Below are 14,071 nucleotides of genomic sequence, written 5' to 3' on the forward strand. Positions count from 1 at the left end.
GTGTTTTTAATGATATTTTTGATTCAGGTAACACAGGATCCCAAACATCTGTATAACCTAATCTGTGCTAAAATGCCACTGATCCCTCCTGAATATTGTGTTTCAAGTTGTGGAATTGTTTTGCCAGAAACACAGACACATACAGAATGTATATCATCTACATTTTTTCTGTAAATTGACACAAGTATTCTAAATAAAACCATGACCAAAAATAAGAATAATTAGTGTAACAAATTTGAGGCCAAACCCAAAGAACTCAGATAATGCACAGACTTTAAAAGGCAGCAGTGTGAGGAAAGTTGTTTTCACATGTAAAAGAACTATTAATTGATAGACCACTAAATCACAGAGATAACATCAAGAAAGCAGTTAAAAGATTTGAGATTTCACAGTCAGAATGTATCTCAGAACCTTTTGGAGCATGAATCTCTTTGTTATAGTTTTCATTGATTCAGCTAATAACATAACTGTCCAGCCCAGGTATTTGTATGGATGTAAAGCTAGTTATGGTTTTATACTGCTGCCCATCACTGTACTATCTGAGTATATGTATTCACTGTTAATACAAAGTGGATCCAGATACAGAGCTTACCACACTTTACAAATGGCATCTGCATAGGTGGAAGTATTTGCCATATGCATTTCCTTCTAGGATACAAAGACATTTCTGTTGTTAGGGCCTGATCCTGGGAAGTGCTGAGTCCTCTCAACTCTCATTGACTTGGGAGCTGAGGATAGTCAGCAATTTCAGAATAGAGATCTTAATACAATAATGTATGTTAAAGGAAGGCATTAATTCTGTTTAAATGTTCTATTTTTCTTATGCACTGTTAGTTAAACACGCGGCTTGAATTCTCAGTTATTTAAATTTGCAAAATTTTGAAAGGTGCTTCTTGGTAAACAAAATTCCTTTCCATCCAGTCATGACATTGTGTCAAATGACTGAGACAAAACTGTCTGATTCTTGAGAGGGAAACCCTACAGGCCTTTGGCCAGGTATTCGGATTTGTCTACACTTACAGTGCTGCAGCAGCGCAGCTGCAGTGCTAAGTGAAGATGCTACCTACAATGAAAGGAGAGCCTGTCCCGTCGGCATAGGGACTTCACCTCTCCAAGAGGCAGTAGCTATGTTGATGGGAGAAGCCCTCCCATCTACACCAGATGTTGGCGTTAGGTCGGTATAACTGCATTGCTCAGGGGTGTGGATTTTCCACACCTGTGAGCAACGTAGTTATACCAGCATGGGTTTGTAGTGTAGCCCAGTGCTGAATTAAAATGTATACATGGTAGCAATGATGATAACACTGGAACACAGTGTCTTTGTAATAGCTTTCAAGTGTTAAGGCAAATAAAAAATGTGCCAGATTGTTTTTGAAGCATTAAATGCAAATGATCAATGATAACATATTTCTGGACTTAGCGGTTGAATGTGTGAATTATTTATGAACACATTAAGAATTCAAAATATATTTGTAAAACTTGCATATTTTTAAAGCATATTTTAAGTGTTGCTCTTTTAATGCACAGTTGCAAGCACAATCCTTATACATTAATGTAGTATTTGCTTTAAGCAGCTAATTCTTTGTGGATTTCTTTTAATTAATAAGTAGTACTGGAATCACACGTTAAGGTAGCTGTCTACTATTTAAAGTTGGTTTTAGAAAGGAAAAACTGGTATACAAACCTTTATGAGCTACATGCATTCTGTTCAGAAATGCGTATTTGGGCCTTGATCCTCATTTGTGCTTTGCCTATATAAACCTCTGGGTGTGCATGGCATACTGTTGCCCTGAGTGGGGCTCTATGCCTGTGTAGGCATCTGTCCGCATGGAACTTGTTGCAGGATTGAGAGTCTTAGAATGCAATATGTATTATATCTATAAGCCTAAATGTAATTGTTGGCCTACCTAAAGCGCTTGTTTTGAGTTTTACATTAGTTCTCTGTTATTGTTAATAATGATTCATGTAGATACTTAAATAACACAATGGTGAGCGTGGTACATATGTACTAGGAGGATATAGCACTGTAAATGTACACCACTGATAATTAAACTACAGTATTAATAATTAATAGTGTAGTTTCATTCAGGGCCAGAGCTCAAACTCCCATTGACTTAAGCAGGAAATGTCGGGCCCTAATAGAATCCAATATCTAGTTGGCTTCCTATTTTAAAATGGTCTTCATAATTGTACATTTTAGCCCTCTCTTTTTTCTGCCACATGGAAAATTTGTTGCCAGAAATACTAATAGCTTTGTCATCCAGATACACAGTGTAGCTATGTTTCAGAGTAGCAGCCGTGTTAGTCTGTATTCGCAAAAAGAAAAGGAGTACTTGTGGCACCTTAGAGACTAATAAATTTATTTGAGCATAAGTTTTCGTGAGCTACAGCCCACTTCATCGGAATTAAGCTATGGTCTCTTACAATTGTTATCTATGCATATTTGTCCCTAGAAATTACTCTATTTCATGAAAATGTATTTTGTTTTGCTTGTTTATCTACCAGGAAAGAAATAGTGTTTTCCTTAATATATTCATTCGTATTTTCCTTTTGCATTTTTTCGTTTCATTTACACCTTGCATAATAGTAGTTCAGTTTTCACTGACATTTTTATAGCTGCTATGACAACATTCCTGTTTTGCATGATACATGCATAATCGTCTGTGATCACAGTTTTATATTGCTTTCATTCTCTCTTAACCGTGTTAAGAATCCTTTTTGCCCTTCAACCCAATTTTCATATGCAGTTATGATTAAACTCGTTTAAACATTTTCCTGGTAGTTTCATATTTATTCATAAAGAGGAGCAGTTGATAAAACACCTTTTCTGTAATCAGTCTGAGTTTTAAGTCTGATGTGTCTTCAAAGTTATCATTAGCAAGCATCTCAATCAATTCACAGTCTTTCAACATCTGTTAACTAGTGTGGCAAAAATGTCTCTTTCCAGTAAACTTTCATGTGTGTAAACTGTGATATTTTGATGCTGTAACTTGTTCTTCACTTTAGTGGTATTGTTAATTATTGTATTTTCAAAAACAACAACAACAACAACCCTCCCCCCAAATTAAAAAAAAAACCCCAGAATTGTATTTAGCAGTCTGCAGAGATATTTTCTGCCTGCTTCTTGGATTATTTGTACATGTGTGGGCAAATATCTATGAATATAAGTGCACACAGTCTTCACAGAGTCCCTCTCCACCAACCCTGAAGTTGGAAAAGAAGGTAAGTTCTCACCATATGAAATTTTGGTTCTACCTACGGGTGGCAAAATTACTCAACTCTTTCCCACTATAAAGGTCAGCACCTCAGTTTCCAATCAGACCTTTCTACCTTTCTCCTGATTTAAAAAAAAAAAACAAAGAATCAGAATCTTCCTATAAACAAAGCTCCATCATTTTCAGGTCTGTTCTTCAGACTTTTCTAGAGTGATGCTGCAAAGATATCTTTTGCTCTTTACATGAATTTGTTTATTTCCTCACATTTGAATCCTGCTGCTTTGAATTGTACAGAGTTTTGCCTTCAATGGCACCATTGCTTGCTTAAGAAATTAACCAATTTACTAAATAATTGAGGTCCTAAACAATAACAAAATGATTTCTTTAAAGCGTGGCATCTGACAGTATAATTGTATATGAGATATTTGATTTCCCTTGTCATGAAGGATTTCACTTTGAAGTTATATTTTCTCTATTAAAATGTTTTTCATATAGTTTTCTTTTTTATTAGGAAAGCTTATAGACTCTGCATCACTTTTGGATAAAGATGCTGAAAAGAACCAATTTTTTAGACTAAATTAAAACTGAATTAAACTTCATTATCTCTAAACAGTGAAGAAATTAAGAATTAAAGATAGCATTCATCAACAGGATGAATACTTAAAAAACAAAAAAAAAATCCTAAAACTTGACATTAGGTTCCCTGTAATCAGTTCGTGCTACTACTAATTGCATATGAGCAAGAATGATCTAATCAAAGGGGATAACCTCTTCCTGTGAGAAGATTGTCATTTCTGTCGTCATAAAGTATGTAGAGAAGATTGTAGAGGTCCTAGAACAGCAGCAGTTGCATTCTCTCTTCGATATAAAGGAGCCATATTGTACACCATCACATCTACAGGTTCCACTGGTTGTTTATACTGTAATTCTATGTACAGCTTTTGAATCTTCTTTGTCCCTGTAGCTTTGTACCAATTCTGTCTTGAAATCTAGGTGTTTATGATGTTTTAACAGGCAGGTTGCTGTTAACAGACAACTAATGCTTTTTCTTGGAGAAAGAAGATTTCCCTGTTCTTCAAGTCTTGCCAAACCAGTGGTGCAGTTTTTAATGCCTTTTCATCCAAAGCTGCAAGGAAATCAGCTACCATTTCTGTTTCTGCACTAGCAAGATATCTGGGCTTACCTAAAAACAAACAAACGGGGTGGGAGGCAAAGCAGTGCATATTTGGGAAAGTTTAACATCTTTGGCCAAAGTTATAAAAAGTCCATGCACCATTCATTTTATCTCTTTGGGGAGGTGTGGACACTGTTCCAGTCTACCCTGTCATTGGACAGTGGGAAGAGAAAGTGCACAGTACTAGAAAGGTAGATCTAAGTCCCTTTCTTACTAATAAGAACACTGATAAACAACACTTACTAATAAAAAACATGTCCGTGGTTTTAAGTACCTGCACTCACTGACTTCAGAGGGAGCTGCAAGTGCTCAGCACTTCTGATGATCAGGTCCAAAACGTTTCCTTCCTTCCTTCTCCTGTTATGGAAAACATCTGTATTTGAATAAGAGGGTTATCAAGTTATGTACACTGAAACTTGTCTGATCATCCAATGGACAAATGAGAATTTTTTCCTATTAGATATAGGTCCAAATTCATTTTCAATGTAACTCCATTTACTTCAAAGGGATACAGTTGGTGCATTGCCTTTAAATAAGGATCAAATTAAATGGCAGTGCAAATCTTGGGGAGACTTTAACCTGGTCCTTTAAGTGAAGAGACTGCCCATTACAAATAGTCATTAGAGCAAATTTCATTGATACGCGTCATACTTGATTAGCAAATCAGGTCAAGTATAATTTCCCTCTCCTTCCTGAGGGACAAAAATATTATTGTCATATCCTCCTGAGTAATCGGACTACTTTCTTTCCTGATCATTCATTAGTGTAGAGAGAAACTTTTCAACAGCAAGAATTTCATTCACATTATTCTGACCTCTGAAGAACATTTTAATTCTTTTAAATTCTACTGTGTGTTTCAGAACACCTTTGACTCATCATTTTCTGTCAAGTTCTTGGTGCAGAGAGAACCAATTGCCTCTGCGGTAGGTACCATACATGTTTGGTCACTTACATTTTGGATTTTTGTAGCGGAAACTTTGTGGGTCAACTTATTAGTAATTTTGGCAACTTTCTGGCCTCTTTAAGGAATCAAGAAATCTCTACTTCATGTTCTTCTCTCTTTAGATTATTCCAGATTGAGATGTATGTATTGTTCGAGTTTTGAATTGGCAGATTCAATTCCTTTACATTTGCTTTACTAAAAAATTTATTTTTTGTGGCCTGTCTCTAAGCAGGAAGGTTCTAACAATTGCCTCTGTGTCTTCAGTTGAACTTCGAGAGAGAAGATTTTAGTTTCATTATCAGACTTTCCTAAGGTAATATCAGATTTTAAATGAACCAGTTGATCTATCATAATCAATCTACATTTCTTTAGAGACAGTTTTCATTCTTTGTCAGGCAAAACATTGACTCTTACCTTGGACTAATGATGCTATTTTACAACTCAAAAGCATTATTTGTCGTATTTTATTGGCTAGGGAAAGACACAATGCATCCAAATACTACAGTTTCCAGGTGGATCAAGGCCTATGCAAGAATACTTCGAACAACAGGATCTTGAGTCTCTCCATACTGCATGAAGCTTTATTCTGCTGGGAGTTGTAAGCAATTCTCAGATGGAATGTAACTTTTGGAAAATTAAAGAGTAGCAACTGAGTCAAACGTACATATTTTTCCTACCCGCCATAAACTTGTATTAACTTCTGCAGAAAATGCACTTTCAGTCATAGGATCTGTCAGATACTATAGTCATTTTAAGGTAAGGGGCTATTGCCTGGTTCTATTGTCAATTACATTTCTATATGGTGAGGACTGAACTTCTTTTCCGACTCCTAGATTGGTGAAGAGGGGAGGTATGAAAAAGAATGATTACTTACTAGTAATGGTGTTTTCCATAGTCCTCCTCTTCACCAACACACTTTCTCCTGCCTACCCTGAATCTCTTTCCTCTTTGTTTTGTTGTGTTGCAATTAACCCATGCACTGGGGGTAAATGAGGTGCTGACCTCACGGGGAAGAGTTGAGTCTTTTTACCTCCTGTTTCCTGTAGGTGCAGCCCAAACCCCATATGGTGAGACGTTACCTTCTTTTCCAGCTCCTGCACTGGTGGAGAGGAGGACTATGAAAAATGTCACTGCAGGTAGGAAATAAAGTATACGCTGAACTTTATATATGTATAAACAGTTAGGTACTGTAGTAAATATAACCACACTCAGAAGTTAACCCTGCCTTTAGATGTGTTGTCTTGTGTATGCTCACCCATACCTATCAAAGAATAAGATCAGTGGCTTTGAATATAATGTCGTTGTATAATTCTAAAACTAATTGTTGTAAAATTGTAAAAATTGTTGTTTTTCATTCAGTTATAGCAGAGTAAATCCATCGACTCTAGGTTTTACTCCAGAATAACCAAATGCAGTTTTGCTCCATGTGTTAGATGATCAGTATCAGCTAGTATCAACAGCATGTCATTTGTTACAGCTTGTTTTATTCATCCCATTGCTAGATCATCTACTCAGGCATTATTGATGTTAAACAAAACAACCACATTAACTTCAGCTCTAATCAGAAGATAAAGAAATCTACTGGGGGGAAAACCCTTTAAATTGTTGGGGGAAGGCTATCATTTTCAGACTTTAAAGCCAGCATCAGCTACCAAGTGAGAGCTGAAAATTTAATGACTTGATAGTTTCATTTAAAGTTGACACAATACTATCCCCCTCCCCAGTCCTTCCTTTGCTAAGTAAACATGCACGTGAGTGAATAAAGGCTAACACTAGTGACTGTATGTTTAATCAGACCAAATAACTTCTAGACAGATTTCAGCACGACACCGAGTAAGGGAGTCTTAAGCCTTAGTGTCACAATCATCAGCTGTCTAAAAATCAAAAGCTACGTGTGCTAAAAACACTTCAGCAAAAAATCTCGAGACTCCTAACACTTGCAGGTGTGCACATTGGGTTGCATCAGATTTCATATCTGCCTGTGTGCCTTCTGTCTGGGCTGCTGTTAATGTAAGTTAGTTCTCACTGGTGAAACGCTGTTTGCATGCTGTTCCTCTCCGATCAGGTTTAATGTCATTTAGGGCTTGTTTCTTGTGTAACAAGGCTGGAATTTCTTGTTTCAGTTCCTGTTTGCAGTGTGTGTTAGCTCAGCCTCTTACTCCTTTGCCAAGCTGGCAGAGCATGGGGGTTGACTTCCTGTGCAGATGATGTAAAAGTGATTCTGTGATTCTTCCTCTGCAGCCATTGGGAGATAAAAGCCAGGACAGTGGGGATTGTAAAGAGGGAGCCAAATTATATGTATAATATTAAAGTGAGTGCATTTGTGGTTTTGCTGTTCTCCAGGGTTTTTTACAAGTAGAAAAACATGAATTAGCATTTTACATTTCCATATATTGACTGGCAAAATAGCCTCCTCTCAATTAAGACCTATAGCTTTTTGGGATATATGCAACAATTTTATAAAATATTTACAGTAAGATTTGCATTTTACACAGTATTACAATTTTTCTTGTGTTTTAGCAGAAAGGGCTGAGGCCTAAGAGAGGAAATGCATTCCATGTATCAAGAAGAGAACTAAAACTGGATTGCTAGCATTCAGCAGTAGAAATGTCCAGGGTTGATTATTTTTTCCAGTAATTTCTAAGGTTGATTTTGCCAACCAGCTATTTGTTATATCCTCTTTAAGGACCATGTTCCCTATGCAGATCTATTATTTTCCCTTTAAAGCTGGCTTTGGAAGAGACTGTTTTTAGCTTTGTGTTAGACAGATAAGTAGAACATTCACTTCCCCCCCCCCCCCATGTAAATGCGTGCTGTAAAGAACATAGCTATTTCCTGGATAATTTGCAGTTGTATATTTTATGTTAATTTCACCGAAAATATTGCACCCCTGCCAGGTTTAGTAGAGGCTCACTGTGATATGAATAATTTCTAGCGAATCATTTTTTTTCTTCATTTAAGATTTGGCACCTTTTTAAGATTTTAATAATAGCAACAAGGAGGAAGATTCAGAACAAGTGAAACGTTAGAGCCAAAGAAACTCACGTTGAGCGCTAATGTAAAATAGCAAGAATAATTACATGGAAAACAGTTTCCACAGATGTTTTTCCTTGTAATGTAATAACTATTTACTAAACTGTTTATTTTAGGCCCTTGGTTTACAATAAAATATTTATACATGCTCTGCTGTAATAAAAAAATATTGACAAAATACTATAGAGATTTTTTAAAAAGACAATTAGTATTTCTCTGTCTAGAAAGTGAACACAACAAAAGTTGTATGTGCCATTTTTCGTGTACAGTATTTTGAGAGGTTTGGTAAAATAACTGTCACTAGCTGGAGTACTCACCTTGAACTAACAGATAAGAAATTGGTGTGTATAAAAATTAAGCCACAACATATTGCAGAATACGAAGGCTTGCACTCTAAGGACTGAGGAGAAGTATGTCCCTTCCTTTTAATAGAAAAACATAATCTTGCCCTTGGAGTGTTAAATAATAAAGTTACCTCCCATAAAAGTAACATCTGTCTATATTACGAACAAGATTAAAGTTTAAGATGATAAACCATAAATATTTTATAATCTTTGTATATAAATGCATATATGTATTAATACTCTAATACAATAGAGAATATTGGAATATTTAGACGTATTGCTTCATCTTGTCTGCACCAGATTTATAACATGATTAATTCAAAAGGTTATTAGCATACATTTACCCTGTGTATACATTTATGTACAGTGAATATATATTTATGCATGATAATATTAAAAAGCACTACAGAACCTAATAGGCTTGTATACATAAATATATAGCATAAATGAATCATGTTTTCAAACTTCCATGATCTTGCCTATTAAAACCTTTAACATGTTAGTATTTCTTAATGTGTAATATCTTGCCTCCCTATTTCACCTTGAAGAAAAACGCTTTTTTCTTAGAAATGCTTTCCCATCCTTTAATTATCTAAAGCATATCATAAGATCAGTGGTCCATTGTGTATAGAAAAGTAACTTTTTGTGGGGGAGGTGAGGAGGGCAAAAAACAAGTCCAAAACATCACCATCTCTTTGTGGAGTGAAGATGGGCCCCAAACATCCGTTTAGATCTAAACAGCACCAAACTTTGGAGAGAAATGGAATCCAAACTCAGAGTCAGATTTTGTGGTTGACTTTTAAAACAAACTTGGACACCACAATTTGGGGAACAGGAAGGATTCAAAATCTGGAACTCACTCCAAATTTGGCAGCTCATTCTCCATTTTCAAGTAGATCATTCCCTTACAATTCTGTCTTAGTATATGGATGAACTTTAGAATTGGAGAAGAAGCTATATGGCTTGCAGAAGCCTTGTAAAATCATCTTGAACTTTAAAATATACTTGCTAGCCCTTTATCTTGGCCATTGTTGTTTATGAAAAAAATAAAGATACTTTATTGTCCTATTTAAAAATTATTCATTCTGGGTGAATGAGCAAGCAGAATTTTGTCAGGTTGTGTTACAGAGTGCACAAAAATAAATAGTGTAGAGCAGAAAACTGCAAGCTTGAGAACCAAAACTGAACAAAAGAGGGAGCTAAGAAATCTAAAATGCTCAGTTTTAAGACCGGATAATCATGGTTAACAGATGTCTCCAAATTCTCTGTTTTGTTATAGACATTTTTTTCCATGGCTGTTTTATATACACCCCCCCCCCCTATATATAAGGGGTGTGTGTACCAGCATATTGTGCCATTCATCCTATATATGAAAACATCTCTCGTTCTCCCACGTCCCTTCTCCCAAATATCTGCACTGTGGAATTTAATCAGAACTGCTTTGTAATAAGTGCATACTTACGATTTCTTAATAAGGTTATTTTTATCAGAGGAAAATAAATAATGCAATTGGCTAATCAGTGCAGTATTTTTAGTAGAGTAGAACAAAGTTTAGTTCTTGGCTATTAGCCTTTTGGTACCTTCCTGCTCAAGAAACGTTGATACACTGAGGAATGTTGCCACGTTATGCAATTTTTTAAAAAATGCAACTCCTTTTGAGTCTTCAGGCAGCAGTAGGGTACAAAGTTAGTGTTAAAGCAAACAAAGGAATTTGAGCTTAGAAATCAGTATTACTGTGCACATACCAATTTTTTTCCCAAGGACTCTGTTATTGTGTAAACTGATGATTTTGTTTTTAAATTATATTCTGAAAGGTGTTGTCACCCAGAATTGTCTAGGAAGTACTTTAATACCTATGTAATATTAGTTTGCTAGTTCAAGAAGTGGAGTGGTTACAAGTGTGGCAGTTTTGGTTGGAGTTCACGATTGACCCCTTGTTGATTTCTGAGGTGCTGGAGGTATTAGTAAATTATTACATGTTTCCTAATTTGTAAATTTAGTTTAAATTAAAGTAAATTAGCCAATTCTCTTCCCCAGTGTCTTTGTAAAGGCCATTTACTGTTTATCGCAGTAGAAGTCATTATCCTTGTCAGTGATTTTGGAAACGGAATACATCTGATTCAGCTGCACGGGTGTGAATCACCTATGTAATTGAGGGCAAAATTGGACCTTCTCTCTTTCTCTGAGATATCAACTTGCAATCTAAGGGCTTGTCTACATGGGGAGTTATTCCTGATTACCTGTTCCTGAATAATTCCATGTGTGGACACACTTGTTATAGAATAAGTTCCTTGTTCTGAATTAGTTTAATCCATTTATAAAGGATTAAACTAATTCAGAATAAGGCACTCTTCTTCTGGACTAAGAGCATCCACACATGGAGTTAATCAGGAATAGGTAACTCACTTTAAATTCACTGTCTATTTTGGTCCAGATTCATTCCATGTGACAAGCCCTGAAATGTCATATTAAGGTATCTGTAGCTTCCTCTTAGGTACAGGTTAAAATTCTTCTCAGTAGATCTTGACTGGTATTTTGCACTCTCTCAGTGCATAGATCTCTCATTAACCTGAGTGGGAGTTTTGTGTTCGTACATAAAGCAGAAACGTGGGAGGTGAGATCCACCATGCAGCACCGAGTGGATATTAGGAACTTGCCACTTAAATCAGACAACATTATCGATATGCAGTGTGGAAAAATTGCACATAAGGGGTTGGATAAAGGAATATTGCAGGAAAACCCGTCTAAAAGAGGACTTTGTGGAAAGAATAGATTTTTCTGAAGGACGCGTGGCGTGAGTTATAATGGAGACATTCTCATATAAAATTCACCTAGTATCCTTACCATACTTATGAACATAATGAATAAACTGGCAAACGGCATTATTTTAATAAACTGTTGGCTGTTAGCTCCTCTTACATTTTATCAGAAAATGAGTTCAGAGGAGTGGATTTTGCCGAAGAAGCGATCTCCAGTTTTCTCTTGGAACTATACTTCTAGAATTTGTAAAGGTTTATGTCTTTAACAACTCACATTTTCATTTTAGTTTTTCATTTGCTGCTGTGGATTTGTATTCATTTTGCAGCATTCACTGAAATTGATCCAGCCCTTTTATATAATTTGCCAGCATGAAATATTACTTCAAAGATAAGCTTTGTTATTAAATGCTTAATCTTGAACACTTGTCTTATTTGGTACGAATGATCTTTGAGAACTAGGCAAAGAGAAGTGTACTACCGTGGTTTAAAGCGTCTGTAACTGGAAGAGCCCAAGTTAGTTTACAAAGGTTGGCCTCTCCTCATTTTGCTATCGCAGCAGCTGGACGTCATTAAGCGCTAGCGTTAATTATTGGGAGACTGTTTGTTCCGTATGTGTGCAGAAACACTTGGGGTAACGCACAAAAAAAGGTCACCTTGAAATGGAAGCTTATAGGAAAAAAGTAAAAAGGACCAGGACTGCCACTGATTTCAAAACATTTCTTACTCCAAGCTGATTTCTGAAAATGAGGAGAGAACACTGCAGCGTGGCCATAAGGAATTTTTTTAACTGCTTGGTATTTGTTTGATGGGGCTGAGGAGGGTGCTAGACTAATGTGCCCTGGATTAATGCAAGTGAAACACATTAATGTTGTGTTTTCTGTAATTTGTGTGTGTGAATATTCCCTTTTTATCCTCTAGAGCTTTCAGGCCATGTACTGTATGGTTCGAGGAGGAGTTATTAATAACTGCATTAGTAAATAGATTCTGTGGAGAAAGCCTGTTAGGGGAAAACTGTTTAGGGGGATGAATGTCACAAAGAACAGCATGAAACACGTGGCAGCTTAAAACAAGTATTGCTTGGAACTGTTGTCTCTCAGAGCTGGTGACATTCAGGCAAAGTGGGCTAAATTCAGCTCTGACGAAAGCAGGTGTAATTATATCCAGCCCGGTGTGCTTTCACCCACTTGCATCAAAGCTCAGTTTAGTCCTGTATACCTGGATAATTGTTAAACAAAAATAAGGTGGGGAGCACCGAGGGAGAGGGAACGTGAGATTGGAGGAGAATTAGGTTATTACATTTCCTCCTTAATTCTTCATCAGGGCTGCTGCCTGTATTTTCTACAGAAAAATCAATGCATTCTGATTCTGTAATTTCCCATGGTGCCTCACTCAGAGCACAGTGTGCCATGGGAGGTGACATATCCGGTCATGGCAGCTTGAACTATTTTTCCAGTGAAAGAATTCATTGGAATTTCACAACCTTTGCATGCTTTTGTGAAAACACTCATTTGTGTTTGCGCCAACCCGCTAATGGCGGATGCCGGGGTTTGTGAATCCCACCTACATTCGGTGCTCGTTATGGCATGGAATGTGCCGTTAATAATGCATCTGTGAAACTCAGCTGTGAGGGAGCCAAGTAATTATCCCACCGTAGCGTTCTCTGCTTCAGTGTCATCACAACTGGGGCTTCATTAAAAGTCCTAACAGTAGAGATGTTGTGTGGTGCAGCCTGTATATATATTTTTTCATTTAAATTATCAGCAATGCCATGGCTCAGAGGTAATTTGACTTTTTGAAACCGTAGAGCCCCTGTGAATTTCCTTCCTCCTCTCCCTCTCGCTGCCGCACCAGCTGATCAGCCCCAGAAGAACAAAAGGTTTATCTGAAGCTATGAAGCATATATTCACCAGCTTCTGGCGTCGAGATAAAAAAAAAATCAAAGTACTCCATTGAACATGTTAATACTGAGCAAAATGCACACAGCCAGACACTAAACCTTTACAGGGATTTAGGCATTTGAAAAGTGATACTCTGATCAGGTCTAGAGTTAGTTTCCTTAGCACAGAGTAAGCAGTATCGTAAAATAATATTGGTTTTTTAAATCAATGGAAAGCCTAACGTTTCCCCCCTCCCCTTTTGTTTTATTGCTTTGTCTGGTTTCTGTCAGGCAGGTAGTCACAAACTCTTGGGTAAAGGGGAGGTATTTTACTTTTCTGATACCGCATTCCTCCAGTAGAATATACAGTATAAACCTCCTGAATAAAAATAAATACAAGATAGCAGAATACAAGAAATACAAGAAAGGATTGGTGGCTTCTTACAGCTCTCTAAGAGAGTTGGGACCGTTTTAAAAATGATTAGTCTGGTTACTTTCTTCTTTCTCTTCTACCAGCTTTCTTTCCCTAGTTGCTCTCCTCTTGTTTTGTCATCTTCATCTTTTTCTTTGCGAGAGTCCAGCGCTTTTACAGTAGCCTGGGATTCTTGTCAGTGGGAATCAGGATCAGGCCTTTAGTATGCTACAGATAAACCTATTCTGAGTTGTCTCTGGCATAAATCTACCAGCTTGGTGAACTTTGGAGATCCTGACCTGTGTTTCCATCCTA

General features: G+C 36.8%; 1 protein-coding gene across 8 annotated transcripts in view; it reads left to right on the plus strand.

The window, feature by feature from the left end:
• Positions 1-14,071, plus strand: part of ZNF423 (zinc finger protein 423) — a 326,267-nt gene that overhangs the window by 224,489 nt on the left and 87,707 nt on the right. For 4 of the 8 annotated variants that reach the window (XM_048816600.2, XM_048816602.2, XM_048816603.2 and 1 more), the window contains one exon: positions 6,379-6,468. The exons of 3 other annotated variants lie outside the window; for them this stretch is intronic. In XM_048816600.2, coding sequence (XP_048672557.1) covers positions 6,379-6,468 — 90 coding nt within the window. The remainder of the gene's footprint in view (positions 1-6,378; positions 6,469-14,071) is intronic. One more of the 8 variants, XM_048816601.2, reaches the window with a different exon arrangement.

Source organism: Caretta caretta, chromosome 12 (assembly GCF_965140235.1).
Source record: "Caretta caretta isolate rCarCar2 chromosome 12, rCarCar1.hap1, whole genome shotgun sequence".
In the NCBI taxonomy this organism is placed as follows: domain Eukaryota; kingdom Metazoa; phylum Chordata; order Testudines; family Cheloniidae; genus Caretta; species Caretta caretta.